We start from the raw sequence: 15,997 nt of genomic DNA on the forward strand, positions 1-15,997 counted from the left end.
CCTTGTGGGAGGCGATCATTCCCCTGAGGGATCGTTGCTGTGTCCCACACAGAGGCGTATTTGCACTGACCTGGCCCCCACAAGTAGTCTTATGTCCAATGTGGTAGGATGGCACCCGCCCTACCACCCCCGGGAGCGTGCAGTGTTGGTGCTGAAGCCTGTTCACGCTGACCGTCACTCCCCCATACGACAAAATGTTTATTATAACCAGGCGGGGGGTGGAAGGATAACTCCATTTTTAAATAAGACTACTTCATAATCATTTCATAGACCAAATAACTTAGTTTTCTCCATTTACACATTCAATATAAATATGAGGCTATTTTCTTAATAGTTACATTCACATCAAACATTAAATACAAGGCACATTCATATTGATTTTTTCTTCAAATTTAACTTCCATGCCAGTTAGTTGATACTTTACGTATAACCTAGAACAGTGATTTCCCAGCCTCTTTGTCATTTTTAAACAAAAACACCCATTGTTTCACCCTTCCAGCAAGTGCTATAGGGTGTACTGATTTTTTTTTTTTTTTGAAGTAAATTAAAATTCATTTCTGAGAATTTCCTAGTACCCCGAGATGTCAAAACTAAGGCTCACTGTTCTCACAATACATACCATTCTATGTTTATAAATAACAAGTTTTTAAAAAACATTTTAGTAAGGACAGTCTTTAACTGACAAGGGTATCCTTCTGGTGTAAATGCAGCAGAGTCTGTGGGTACATTAACAGAAGCTCTAACAAAAGGTGTAGGATATTTGCTCACTGTACCCCAGCTTAGCCAACTGTGACTAAGCCAAATCTTTGGACTCCTGAGCCTGTCTTCTGTACTGGGAGACCGCCTTCCAGAGCCTACAGAGGAGGCCACCACTACAAAACAAAAGAGTCATCTTTAGAGTCATAAGAAAAGAGAACTTCTTCAACAACAAAATACTTTAGGAGTCGTTATGGAAAAAGTTATAGTGTGAAGTTTTAGATTTACTATCTAGTCTTAAAAATACAGTCCTGAACTTAAAAACTTAATGAAAATAAAAATATGTTCTCTTCACATATGGAGGTGACACTTGTGTCCAGTAGTATTAAGATATGGCTTTAGAAGTGTGTATGGGAGTGTTTATGGCTTGGTGTAGAACTGGCTATTTGAAATGACATGGGGACGAGGACATAGGTTGCAGTTTGAAGAAAGGGTTGAGTCTAGCAGGCTGGCACCTCATGCCTTGCTGTACCACTCCCAGCTGGGCAGGAGATTGAACTGGGGCCAGCTCTGCAGTGTCACCTTCCTATGTTTCTGCCACACCTCAGCTTTTTCCCAACTTGAATCTGGCAAAACTACAGAGTTTGGAGGGAAATTGGGTAGTTGGTTTTCCGACTAAGCCACAGAAAAGAGAATTCATTTCAGTGAAAGGGGGAAAGTTACCAGCACTTTGTTTTCTACAACTATTTTAAACCATAGTCGCACGAAAAAAGTCATGTTCTATTATACAAACTGTTTTGAGGCTGTTCTTATCGTAGCTGAAGGTATCTTAGATCTTCCTTAGTGATATCATTAAGAATATGAGAAAGTGTGTAACCCTCTCCGACAATCTAAAACAGATCAAATATGTAAGAGCTGAGCAGCTTTTTAACAATAGCACAGGAATTGTTTTTGCTTATAAACTTACCTTTGCAATTGTGTTTGCATCCACTCCTTGCAGTTGCAACCAGTCTATAAGCTCTTGATCTGCTCTCTGCCCGTGAGGAAGTGCTGGGTTCTCTGTGATATCTGTAACAAGTAGATATTTGTTTTTTGTATATTAATGTGAAACCATGAAATTCTTTAACAGTAACAAGTTGGATGTAATAAACTATTCCACAATGTAAGTGTGATGTGAAAAGGAAATGAACTAAACGTGTATACTTCAGCTGTTCTAATACATATTGCACAGTTCATAATCCTTAGATTCACTTTGCAGAGAGAATAATCTTTGCCTATGCCATGTTTAGTTAGTTTGGAATTTGACATATCTATCACTTTAAATTCTTATCAGCCTGTCTTTAGAATGCCTTTTCTTAGGAATCATATCCCTAACTGCACTGAAAGTCAAGCAAAGAAATAGGTTTAGTATTAAGGTTTTGCATCAGAACTTATCCATTCCACATTCCAAGAGGTAGCTGTAGCTCTTTTCTAAGTGGCACACACTGAATGTCAGCTTTACCGAGGTTCACTTTAATGCAGTAAGCCACCCTTTTTAGGTGGACAGTGCTATGAAGTTTGACACACAACAGTCATGTAGCCACCATCACAAGATCAGAAATTTCCATCATCCCAGAAACTTATCATGTGTCCTTTTATTATCAGTCCCCTCCTTTCTCCTTTCTGATTTGTTTTCTCTCCCTATAGTTTGCCTTTTCCAGAGTACAGTGATCCCTTATATCCACAGGGGACTGGTTCCAGGACCTCCGAGGATGGAGGGCCGCCTACCGTATGACGGGACTCACGGCGTGTAGCCTCTTGCCCTGAGCCCGCTGCGTTTGCCATTCATCCCTGTCGCTGAATGCAGCAGTGGTTCCTTTTTATTATCAAGTAGTATTCCACCATCAACTAGAGTTCTCATTTAATAGAGGATAACCTCAACTGTTTCTTTAAGGCTAAGTAGACTGGTAGCCAGATTTTAAATAACTTCTCTTACACAAACACACTTAAGTCAGAGCAAGTGGGAGATGACTCACCATTAGACTGGAATTGTAACTGAAGGTGACACAATTCTTGAGTTTTCTGTTCTAGACTTTGCCGTAGAAGATCCTGGTACTCTCTCTCTCTTTGAACTAGGTGTCCCAAAAGTCTGGTTTAAAAAAAAAAAAAAAATCATTCAGAGAGCCCAGTACTATTCAGTTCAACTCAAACAGTGGTCGAACATCAGAGACTGAAAGAAAATGAAAAATGGCACAATCCCATACCAACAGCCAGCCTAAAGAGGGGAGCAAATGACTGGTTTCTTCAGAGTTCTGTGAAGAATAGGAACTCTGACCACAAAGGCCAGTTGACAAGACCAGTGCTCAGAACGTGGGTATATTTTCACAATTGGACTGAATGTTTGTAACTCCCCCCCAAATTCATACGTTGAAATTCTAACCCCCAAGGTGATGGTATTAGGAGGTGGGGCCTCTGTGAGGTGAGACCCCAAAGACTTCCTTGCCCCTTCCACCCTGTGAGGACACAGAAGACCACAGTCCATGAGCCAGGAAGTGGGTCCTCACCAAGCACTGACTCTGCCGGCACCTTGATCTTGGACTTGCCAGTCTCCAGAACTGTGAGAAGTAAATTTCTCTTGTTTATAAGCCACCCTGTGTATGGTATTTTGTTAGAGTAGCCCGAATGGACTAATACAGTTTTGTCTGAAAATGTTTCATGAACAGATAACTAATAATCTGATGTTGATCAGCAAAACTCAGCCAGGAGGCTGATCTGATTATTTAACCTTGTCTCCCTAAGTCAAATAAAGTAGTTGAAACTAGAAGGGTTAGACTCCTTCCTCCTCACGGGGGGAACTAAACCAACGGGGCAGAACCCCTGCGGCTGAGAGAACAGCTGCGGGCAGGGGAAGGAAAGGCTGCTGTGCACGCTGGGAGAACTACTGCTCACGTGCACCGAGCACTTCCTGTGCAGAGCATGTCCACTCACTTCAGCCATACAGCACGTGAAGTAAGCACCAGTTTTTAACTCCAGCTTTAGAGCTAACTGAGGCACAGGGTACTTAAGTAATTTCCCCAAAGTCCCACAGGCTGGGCTCTTCCCATCAGGACAGCCTCCTGACACCTGATCCTGCTTATGGTCTCCCTGGGACAAGAAAGGGCTTGACACAGCCGAGCTGCGAACTTCTGAGTCCCACTCATGCCAGCTCAGGGGTAGCACACCTAGGGGCAGGGAAGGGGGCCTGGCAGACTGGAGCTATGTTAGCTTTTTTGGTTTGCTCATGTACCTAGTATGTGGGATTGGTTTGTTTCTAACTAACTCCACGCTCTTAATTCATTTATATATTCCATGCTGGTGAACTAGGAAATGTAGAACTAAACTTTATTTAAATTACTGAAGGTAGTTATTGAAGTTGCCCTGAGAAGTCACTGCAGCAATACACAGATGAGAACACAGGTACTCCTGGGTCATGTGCTAGCAGAATGGGCTGGGGAGAGGCGAACACTTCTGCCCCAGCAGGACAGCACAGAGGAAATACTGGCACTCAACAGGTCCCTTCCCGCCCTACCCCTGCCTGCCTTTATCCTTGTCTCTCAACAAGTCCTCCTTTTACACTAGCGATGGAGACACTAGCTCGTGCCTGTGCCCTGCCAGTGGAAGGGCTCAGGACTGTCACTCACTGGGACAGACCCAGTCACCCCCAGTCACCACATTCTGTCCAATAGGTACCATCCTCTGCCTCTGCCCAACTACCACACAGCCAAGGCATCTCATGTCATAAGGATAGGCTACTAGGAACTGCGTGCTTATTAGTAGCCATTTGCATTAACGTGCTGGCTGCTATTTAACCAATTCCTAATTCTACTAAGACTAGGAAATACAGACTGACTATGAACAGTGGACAGGAATAATCTTTGAACCCATATATGGCATTTCCTGAATTTGTTGATTATAAATCTTACTGGGAAAATGTTTTTAAAGAAATGCTAAGCATTACTACCAACTTTCATATTTGTCATAGTTTTTAAACTTTCAAGATTTTCCTACCACTACCACTTAATTAAAACTCCAGGTCTTTTAAAAGAGATGGTTAGATCTGCCTAAGATTAAACTTCAGAGATCTCTGGGGGTGTATACAACTTTTTACCCAAAATATGTCTACCTGGCACCTTAGTTCCCTGTTAAACAGTAATCAGCATTACCACTGATGATTTGGCAACAAAGCATCATCTGGAACAAATATCAACTAATTTGCTGTAACTATGGATGCTATTTTTAAAAAGCCCATTGATAATGTAATTCTCCATAGCAAATCGGAATCATTTTAATCATTTAATAAATATTTATTGCGCACCCACTATGTGCCAGAAGGTGAGTGAAACAGACCAGTGTGCTTGTAGGAGCGTGGCAGAGCCAGAGTCCCCTGGTTGGGAAGTCAGTCCACTGAAGTCTGCCTAGGGATCACGACAAATCACGAGGAGGAGATGATGAAAGGGCACACTTCCTCGGGGTCAGGGTTATGGGATAGGTATTCATTGACAATGTGCTGACTGCCTGCCCCCCCCCCCCAATACTCTGCTACTTCTACAGGGGCAGGTGACAAATGTCCACTGCTGAGCCTGCTGGATGGACACACCATGCCAGGGGCCTTGTCTTGGTGAGAGAAGCTTCTGCCTTTAGTATGGCTGATTTCTGTATGGCCTGTGGCAAGGCACTGTACCTCTCTGATTCTTAATAAAAAAAAGGAAGGCAGTCCTCTGGTTCCTCAGATGAAGCTGAGAATAATACATCCTTGCCCAGTTCACTGACTATGAAGATGCTTTTTTCTGAGACCTGGGGGAGGCACTCAACAACTAAACCTATTGTCTTGGTTCAGGTCACTGTCCCACCCCTGCTGTAGAAGGAGGGCTTGGAAGGTCCTCACCTGTTGGTCTCCTGCCTGAGCTTCGCCAGCTGGAGGCTCAGGTGCTGCTGGTGGGGCTGGGCCTCCTTCACAACTACTGAACCGGGTCTGCTCCCTCCAGACACAACATGTGCTTCTCTGCCAGCCAGGTCTGCTGGGGGATAGTCCTCTTCCACTTCATCCGTGTCCTTATCCACCCCTTCAGTCTCAGAGGCAGGCTCAAAGTGGGCTTGGAGCTCTGCGAAATCACAGAAGAAATGACTGTGGTTAACAAAATAGCATTTCAACAAAGCCAGGGCTTGGTGTAGCTTCTGTCCTGTGCCAGTAAACTAGGCTGTTGGGAGCCTAGCCTGGCCAATGCAACACTCTCTCAGGGGACTGCTGGCCTTATCAATGGAGTGGAGACCATTTCATTTGGTTCTCTACAGTGTAAAGATCATCACTGCCAGTTTACAGATGAAGTAATGTTAAGTTAGCCAAGGACAGCTTTAAAAAAGTACAACCAGGCTTCCAACCAGGCCTGTTCTTTTATTCCCAAAGGTGGCAACTTGGAGGGGGAGAGTCATCCATTGCTGGGGTTTACCAAGCCGCTTCCGGTGGCTGAGCCTGGGCTACAGAGTGCACTCAGGAGAGCAGGCAGGAGGTGACCCAAGTAGAGAGAGGAAGTGGCAATGTCAACAGAATCATTTCAAAGCCTTCCTTCACAGGAAGAAGTCCCCGTAGAAGAATCAAGTTTGGTATTAAGTGGCTCTAACACGTCAAAAAGAGAGTCTACAAAAGCCAACAATTTCTATAGCTGCCACACCATGATTCTAAGAGAGGACACTGAGCCATTAAACTGTCCCCTAACCAGTAAGCATTCATGAGTGTGCACACTGAAGTGGATACCAGAGGCCCAGAGGATATTTGTCCTCGGGCTCAATGCTCCCTTTTTAGGTCATGAGTTTAGTCTGTATGCAGTCACCTTCCTTATGCCTAGGGGACACGCACATAAATACAGCACCATGAGATGTTCCTAGAATCACAAATCTTAGCCCCAGAAGGGGTCTATGACAGCATTTTCTTAACTTCAGGGAAGTTGTATTAGTTTTCTGTCACTTAGAATACCTGAAACTGGGTAATTTATATAAAAATCAAATTTGTTTCTTACAGTTTCAGAGGCTGGGAAGCCCACGGTCCCAGGATGCATCTGGTGAGGGCCTTCTTCTGGGTGGGAACTCTCTACATGGTCCTATGGTGACCAGGATATCACATACTGAGGATGCCAAGAGCTCTTCAATGTGCTCACTTGCTCTCCTTTAAAGCCACAAGTGTCACTCCTGTGACATCCCACTAAACCATTAACCCATTACTCCACAAATGGAATAACCCACTCACGAGGGCACAGTCCTCATGATCCCATCACCTCTTACAGGTCCCACCTTTCTACACTGCCATAGTCTGATTTCCCACCTTCTTAACACTGTTACAATGGAGATCAAGCTTCGATGAGTTTTGGGGGGACATTCAATCCACAGCAGAAGTATATAGCCAAGATGGTAAAGAGAAAGCAATGACTGTTGAGTGCGGAGGATATTTCTGGTCTTTTCCATAACCTGAAGCTGACCTTGACTGCAAAGAGGGCACTTACCTGGGATAAGAATGCTGACTGCGGCCTGCACTGCACGGCGGATGATATTGTCCATTGCGAACATCCAGTGCGGCCTAATTAAGTGGTTCCTCAAAATTTTATTTACCTAAAAAAAAATCACAAAAACCCAGATTTCCAGTCCATTGCACTTAAGAAATATAAGTTCTTACTAATTCTAATTTGCTTCTACTCTGAGATAAAGTCTTAGCCATGCTGCCCTGGATTTCTGCCTGGCTTATGTTTCTTCTGAACTGAGTCTTGCTCTAAGCTGATCCTAGATTATCCTGGGGTATAGAAGATGGGTACAGTGATCGGACCAACCTCAGTGGGCCTTTTTGTTGTTTATTCAATGAGCAGTCATCGGGCACCTATGAAATGACAGGCTCTGCACTGGAGGCTTGGGACACAAAGATGAACCAGACATGGTCTGGAGGAACTCACATGTTTGGGCAGACGCATAAGCTTAAACCTCACACCTACTCTGCTGGCAGATGCCACGTGTTCTCAAATCCTGTATCATGTTCTTTGTGGCCAAACACACTCTTCCCATTCATCCAGATGACATTTCCTATACCTATATACTCAGTGTTTAGAAGGAGCTGCCAAACCTTGGGAGTCAGTTGTAGACAGATGAGAAGAGATATGGGCTACGGGAGAAGATGGTCATTGAATTCCATGGTCTGGCATGCTCTCTAGGGCCTGATGGAGCACTTACAGCATCCTGAAAGCCAAACAGCACCAGGTGAATCTGACTGATGGATGAGCTGTCGAAGTCCAGGTCCACCTTTAGCTTTGATATTGTGGAGGCCATCACTCTGTGCTCTGGGGAGCGGATGAAGTCCCTCAGGATCCCAATTATCTGCTTGATGTGGCCAATGGAGAGGTGCAACTCTTCTGAACTCTGACCAAACACACACGCACACACACACACACAGCATGCTCATTGAGTGAGTCAGAGAGGGATAGAAAATTCAAGATGTATCAATGGGAAATTAGAGTGTCATCTGTAATGGAATTGTGCAGTGCCCAGGTGAGTAGGGGTCTCTGTTCCTGGAATTCCCTCCATATCTTTCCTGTTGGGGTCTTCTGGTACCTCTTCCCTAGTGGCCACACATCCTCACAACTAAGCCTTTCTGTGAATGGTTCCAACTTCCTCTTTAACTCTTTGTAAGGGCCCCCATCAACAGGCCTCAACACAAGGCATAGTTTATAGTGGGGCAGTGGCCTCTTTCTAAAAGGATCTTTCCCATCCAAAATGAGGGAAGAGGATCAGTTTGCCACTACTGTGTCCTAGTTAAAACCCAAGTATTTTCATCCATAACCACTTTCCCTAAAGTGGCTGTTCTCCCAGCTCCTGAGGGCAGTTCTAGTGTGTCTTAGAGCTGTGGAATTAACTCGGCTCCAGGGCTCGCTACCTGGATAAGGTGAGAAAAGGCCAGAGGCTGGAAGGCCCTTTGGCCTCCTGGGCTTTCTGCTGCCATCTGGCTTGTTTTCCACCAGGAGGCAGCACCGCCCCACAAATGCCTGGCATCACCGCAGTGTTTTGCAAATTCATGTTTCAGCAGATTTTTTCTTTGTGTTTTCTTCTGTTGAGTGAGAAGCACATTGGGAAACACTTATGGTGATCACTGTTACTATGCAAACGTTCCAGGGCAGCAGAAACCACGGTTCCTATTTGGACCTGTCCAGGCACCTGGAGCCGGGCAGAGGGGGCGGGGTTAGCAGGTGCCTTCCCTCAGGCCTGTACCTGGGCCACGCACTCCTGCAGGTTGGAAGCCACCTGGTTCTGCTCCTCCCAGAGGATTTTGTACAGGATGGTGCGGCGCTCACTGTCCTTGCACAGCAGGAAGAGGCCCGGGTCCCTGTCTTCTGGGGATGAGGCCGTGCTATGGTCTTCTGAGGCCGAGCTCTCATCAGGAACACTGAGGACAAGCACATGCAACAAATGTGACACTCCTCATGAGTCCCTGGAGCACTGTCTCCAGGAAGTGTACCATGTTAGGACACCATGGCGGAGGGGCTATGGGGTGCAGTCCCCAAACTCAAGGAGAGGAAATTGCAGAAGGCTGACAGAGGAGAGGTGCTGTGCTCTGTCTTACCCCATAGCACCAGTGTGGCGGGGGGTGGAGGGGAAGAAGAGGCAGGAGAGAAGCGGAAGTGGGAAGGGGGCAGGGAGGAAGAGGGAGATAAGGGAGGAGAAAGGACAGGAAAAGAGGGGACGACGGCGAGCAATCAAGTGTCCTCCTTGCTGGCCCTGGCAGCTCGTGGCTGCCCTACTGCCCTGGGCAGAAAAGAAGCAAAAGCCCTCGCAGCCATCTGGCTTTGACCCGAGAGGTATTCACAGGCCTACAGCAGAAGGACAAGGGACACGGGCCATACCTGAGAAGGTGGCTGAGCTGGTGCTTGGGCACCTGGGCTTTCTCAAAGAACGCATCGGGCTGGGCGTCAGAGTCTGGGGACATGGAGCCGTGTTTGCTGCTGCTGCTGCCCATGGACTCCCCAGACGCGGGCAGGGCCAGGAGGGCACCCCGAGCACCCTCTGTGGGGAATGAGGGGACAGACAGCCAGACAAGGAAGCAGAGGCTCAGACAGGGCTGGGGTGGGGCTGAGCCTCTGACAGCCCCTCGGGCCCAAGTGACCCACCCATGGGGCTTGCTGCACCTGCAGTGCTCTAAGCGGGGTGCAAACAGTCCCCTGGATCCTAGCGAACTGTCTGGGGTGGGCCAGCCAGAAACGCTGAAGCACCTAGTCAGGGGTCGCACTCTACAGAGCAAGCTGCTGAGCCACTCTGTCATGGCTTCTGACCCCTAGCCACACCCGGGAAGAGAGGACAGCTTCCTTTTCGGAGGCCATAGTTACATCATGACCAGTTAACACTTACTGCCCCAGAATGTCACTGGGCTTCAGTGACCTGCAGGACAGCCTCCACAGGCAAACCTCCCTGATGCACACCCTTTAATCAAGGTCAGGGTAGGCACAGGATGACAGGCTGGGCTCCAAAAACGAAGCACCGGGCTCTGCACGTGGGGAAGACACAATCCCTGGCCAGGGCACCCCTCACCACCCTCCTCCTCACACTCCTAAAGGACAGGCTTTAACAAGGGGGACATCACAGTCACCCATGAAGCTCCCTGTGCCTCCGTCAGGAAATCGAGGGACATTTATTGGTTGGGTTCTGACAAACTCTAAACCTACTGTGCAATCCCTGCTGCTCTTCACAAAACCAGGCACGACATGAGACACTCAGTGCTCCAGGGAGCTGGACTCTCTGAGTGACAGCCTGCGGGGCCCAGGCAGTCACCTGGCCCAGGGCGCCGCCCCAGCTGTCCAGGGAGGCCTCACCTGAGGGCTTGAAAGCAATTCGGTTCTTCTTGCCCTTGTTCACCTGCCTTAAGAAGCACTCTCTGAGCAGGTCAGCAGCGGTGACCCGTTTGTGGGGGTCAGGCTCAAAACAGGATAAAATGAAGGCTCTGGCTTCAGCTGAAAGGGCTTCAGGAATCTCAGGGTGGATCTTAAACATCCCCACCTGCATTTAAGGGAGAGGTAGTGATGGGTCAGTGAGGCCTCAGGTGAGTTCTGGGGCACTTGTTTTCAGTATAAAGCTCCCACATCTACCATTCCATGGGGGGCGGCTTATGGATCAGAACAGCTGCCCCAGTGCCCTTCGCCTGTGTCCACGCCCCTTGCAATGTTCTGGTCATGCTCCTCCCATCCACGGGTGGAGTCTATATCCCAATCCCTGGAATTCTGGCTGGCCTCTCGTGACTTTGCTTTGAGCAACAGATCATGGCGGAAGTGACATTCTGAGCGTTGCAGAGCCTAGGCCTTAAGAGGCCTTGGAGCCCTGGGACCACTGTGCAGGGAGGAAGCCCAGGATGAAGGACCACGTGGAGAGAATGCCTCAGCCATCCCAGCTGCAGCCCCAGCCATGCGCCACTGGGGTGCAACCCCAGGAGCGAGCCCAGGCAAGGCCAGCAGAACAGCCAACAGTCAAGCCACAGAACCGTGAGAAATAATCATTGTTTTAAGCCACTAACATTTTGGTATGGTTTGTTACACAGCAGAATAACTGGGACGGGACTTAGGCTGCAGCCTGGGCCAGGATATCCCGCAAGTGAGGTTATTCAACGGCGTGTTATCTGTTCCCTGATCCACAGAGTCCCCAAGCAATGCCCACACACCCTCAATCTCTACGCATCCACAGCCCACATTCCCAACCTCCAGCTCTGAACCATGAGCAGTCCAAACCTTGAGACAGCCAACTCACAGACAAGTAACCACAGCTGACCCTTGAACGACACAGTTTGCACTGTGTGGGTCTACATATGTGTGATTTTTAAAAAATAAACACTGTACAGTATTATAAACGTGTTTTCTCTTCCTTATGATGTTCTTGATAACATTTTCCTTTTTCTAGCTTACCTTATTGTAAGAATACAGTATATAATACATATGCAAAAAATTTGTTAATAAGCTCAACGATAGGCTATTAGTAAATTATGGGAGAGTCAAAAGTTATAGACAGATTTTCAATTGTGCAGAGGTTAGCACCTCTAATCCCTGAGTTGTTCAAGGGTCAACTGTAATCCTCCATGGCCAAAGCCATGCCCTCCTGCCATGGGGCACAGCTGGCTGAGGGAAGGGCACTGCCTTTTCCTGTTAGGGCTCCTGCTAGAAAGTCTGCTTTACCTCCCACTTCTGGTCAGCTAATCACCGTCATGCTAAAGGCTCTGTCACTCTCCCTAGTGGAGCGAGAGTGGTTCTGAGCTGTCGCATCTCACTGTGACGTGGGAATGCTTCCACGACAAGTCTTGCATAACCCCCTCCTGCATAACTGTTCCCATTGGAAGTGGCTCTCTAGTCTTCTGAGTTTAAAGTCCATGGTTTTCCCCATGTCTCTTCCAAGCCCACCGAACAATCCAGGGATAGAAGCCATCCATCCTCCAGATCCATGCCCATCCCCAGCTCCTCAGCACTCCACGGGGCTGGCTTGGCCTCCTTTGCCCCACTGAGATCTGGGTGCTGCAGAAAGGGGACTGCATCCTACCGAATTCACAGCCCCAAAGCTCTGACCCAGGCAGACATGGACCATTTCCGACACTCTGCTCCTCATGGCCAGATTGGCCAGGTCATGAGTTACAGATTTGGAGAACACTAAACGCTGGGTGGAATCCCACCACCAAAATCCGAAATGCAGGGCACGTTATAGGTGCCACCCCTCACCTGAGCGGTGGGGAGAGAACGTGGCAGTGCCCACGGGCACTGGGGGGCACAGAGACAAAAATGCAGGACAAGAACCAGAAGAGGAAAGGGTGGCTTTTTCTCTGGCTCTCAGTAAGAAAATAGAAAATGTGACCAGCCTGCTGGCACCCTGCAAGTACATCACTTTTAAGGGTGCTCAGTTGTTACACAAAAGTTCCCTGTATTAAAGTACTACAAATGGGGGACTTAAACAACAGAAATTATTGTCTCACAGTTCTGGAGGCTGGAAGTTCAAGATCAAGGTGGTGGCAGGGCCATGCTCCCTCTGAAACCTGTAGGCAATCTTTTCTCACCTCTTCCTCACGTCTGATGGTTTGCAGGCAATCTCTGGTGTTCCTCGGCTTGCAGAAGCATCACCCCAACCCTCTGCCTTCACATGGCATTCTCCCTGTGTCCTCACATAGTCTTCTCTCTGTGCATGTCTGTCTCTGTACCCACATTTCCCCTTTTTATAAGGACACCAATCATATCAGATTGAGGCCCACTCTCCTCATCCCATTTTAACTTGATTATCTCTGTAAAGACCCTATTTCCAAATAAGGTACTGTCATTAGGAATTCCAGGAAAGACCCTATTTCCTGAAGGTACTGTCATTAGGAATTCCATATATCCTTTTGGGTGACACAATTAAACCCATAATAGTCTCCTTGGCGGTGGGAGGACATGGTTTCCTTTGTCTCAGACACTGCCCAGAAGTTTCTTGAATTTTTTTTCTGAAGGATTCTGAAATTTTTCTGAAGAATCCCAGAAATAAATAACACAGAGGACGTCATTTAATAACTTTCTTGTTTGTAACAAACACTGACTTCATATGCCATCCAAAAAAAGTCAATATATTTTCTAACAGTTTGTACAGCTAATTAGCAGACCAAAAACAAGAGGAAGGAAGAGGAAGAAGGGAGTTGCTAGGGCCCTGGGGATGAGCTGAGAAAGTCCCAGCCTGCAGCTGGCTTTCCCGAGTTTCACAGGAAGTCAGCGGCAGATCCGAAAGCAGCCAGCCATGGCTTTTTCTCAGCACCAGCTGCTATTTCTCCTAAGGCCTGTGATGGAAGCCAAGGTAAGATCTTCAATGGTCCTAGCTGGGTCCGTCGCGGATAGTCATGGAAGTGCTGAGGAAGGTCATTGCTATCTCCCAGCCCTGGTGTTAAGGGTCCTGTTGGGATTACAGGTGTCAGGAGACTCTTGACTTTAGATCCTGGTCTTGGAGCTTCTTGAGCAGCTGGAGCAAGCGTGGGAAGCTCTGAGAACCTCCTGCAGTGGCCCACGAGGCTGAGGAGAGCACAGGGCGCCCACAGCACAGAGCACTGCGAGCCTCCATGGGCAGAAACCTGCACTCACACCTTTGTGTGCTTCCTGCCGAAGAGGCCAGCTGAAGGGTCCAGCCAACATGCAGGCCACGAGGCTGCAGGGCCACCATCTTTGCCAGAGAAGCCAGGAAGAGGCCTCTGGAATCATGATGTGCCGTGGCCTCATTTCCCATAAGAAATGGCCATTTGGCCTTTTGCAACCTCACTCTTGGGGTGAACAGAAATGCTCCTTGGAAGGTCAGTGCTGATGCTGGACTCTTGGTGCTAGAGCCCTTTCAACATTTCTAAGTATACATGGAGCCAGAAACAGCAGAGCTGACCTTGGGTGCACAGGGATGGCCTGGCATCAGCCTCCTGTGGGGTCACAAGCAAACACGTCCCTTTCCAAGGTGTCAGTTGCCCAGCAGCAAACTGCCATCCATCCTGGTCAATCTTTCCTATGCTGGCCTCAGCACATGGACTGCCCTTCCTGTTATCTCTGGTGGGGGGGAGGGTGGTTAGAATGATAAAGGACACATTACCTGATACCCAAAGTCCCACCTCTCCAAAATCCAATCAGAAACGTGTCCTCCAAAGACACAGACCTCACTTGGCCTTTGGGCCTTACCCAACGTAAGGGCAAATGCAAATGAAAATTAACACTGAAAATAGGAGGATTCCCCCCACCCCCACTTTTCTTAGAGCATTAACTTTAGAAAACTTTTTTTTTTTCCTTTTTGTCTTTTTTTTACTGACCGGTAACGGGATTGCAACCCTCAGTGTCACGCCCGTACCAGGGACCGGCAACGGGATCGCAACCCTCAGTGTTGCGCCCGCACCGCACTAAGCCAGTGAGCGGGAACCGGTCTCCACATGGGATCCGAACCCTCGGCGGGAGCGCAGCCACACTCCCAAGTGGCGCACTCTCCAGTGCACCACCAGGCCGGCCCTAACTTTAGAGAACTTATAATTGTAAGTTCTTTGTCTCCATGAGATGTATGTAAATCTTTTTAACAGCTACATAAACCTCTTGCCAGAAATGTCTTTCTCAAGGACCTGGGAGCCATCTCTTTGAAATGTCATTGTCAAGGAAGACAGTGTCTCTACCTTCCAGTTTCTATAGGAGGGTGGGTGCCTAACTTCAGTGGTTCCAAAAGCACTTCCTGTCTTAAAAATATGAGAAGCTAATTTTTTCCTTTGTATAAAGCCAATTAGCTAACACAAATGGTCACCCCAATTACCAGGTGAATCTAAGATGAGCTATGTGTGACAAATGGTGCTGTCATCATCAGTTCATCCTGAGAACACGGATGTAGTGGGTTGTATTTGCCTGGCTATATAATAGTGAGTTTTCTTTCTGTCTTGGCAATCTCAGCAGATTGCCTGTGACGTGACTCACATTCTGACTTAATACTCATTCAATAATAAAACTGTTTTCCTTCTCTCCTAACTTTGTGGAGAGGTTTTCTGGATTGAGAGGGGATTTTGTTTTTAATTCTATTTCCCCAACACCAGCATCCTAAATCACCAGGCGTATCTTACTTTGAACATCGCTGCCTGCGGCTCGCCAAGCTCATGGAACGGGGGCCTGCTGGTGGCCATCTCAATGACGGTGCAGCCCAGGGACCAGATATCAGCTGGGGCACCATACCCGCGAGGTCCTTGATCGATGATCTCAGGCGCCATGTACTGCAGAGTGCCTGTTTGGAAAACAAACAAAGACTGTGGGCACCATACTGCTTAAAATCTAAGTGGACCGTTGGTGGACAAGTGTTTGAATTTAACTGCATCATTAATGGCAGATGGATACCATGTCCCATGCACACATAATATAGTTGCATCTTACTTTGACCAAAGACATGCAGCATGCCTTCCTTTAATACTGGTCACATGGAGAGAGGATTGCTTAGCCCCTCAAAGGATAAATGGGCCCAATTCAATTCAACAGGCACAAATCCAGGGGAACCAGAGTGTGAGAAACACAGAGCCTGATCTTAAGGAGCTGTCTAGTGGAGGAGACAGACATATGGTGGCAGCGGCAGCAGCAAAGGTAAAACGTGGTATGTGTTATAACCAAGGCATCCACAGAGGGCTACGAGAACACTGATGAAAAAATGCTTGCTTTTGCCTGGTTCACATCAGGGAAATTATGGCTGTGTCAATTTGGGTCTCTGAGAAGTAAATGCCAAGACAAGATTAAATGCACTAGGGAGAAGGTCTATGAAGGATGGGGGGGGGGGG

General features: G+C 47.6%; 1 protein-coding gene across 1 annotated transcript; it reads right to left on the bottom strand.

Annotated features, from left to right (window-relative positions):
- Positions 1-235: 235 nt before the first annotated feature.
- On the bottom strand, positions 236-15,456 carry MAP3K15 (mitogen-activated protein kinase kinase kinase 15; the record flags this gene model as incomplete). Its single annotated transcript, XM_008580024.1, is given in 11 exon segments — positions 236-872; positions 1,486-1,586; positions 1,664-1,764; positions 2,712-2,824; positions 5,600-5,816; positions 7,209-7,314; positions 7,924-8,109; positions 8,956-9,130; positions 9,588-9,747; positions 10,551-10,734; positions 15,299-15,456. Coding segments are annotated over 11 exon segments (1,580 nt in total), but the record flags the coding sequence as incomplete, so codon positions are not given.
- Positions 15,457-15,997: the final 541 nt, after the last annotated feature.

This window comes from Galeopterus variegatus, unplaced genomic scaffold, assembly GCF_000696425.1.
Source record: "Galeopterus variegatus unplaced genomic scaffold, G_variegatus-3.0.2 Scaffold82, whole genome shotgun sequence".
Classification (NCBI taxonomy): domain Eukaryota; kingdom Metazoa; phylum Chordata; class Mammalia; order Dermoptera; family Cynocephalidae; genus Galeopterus; species Galeopterus variegatus.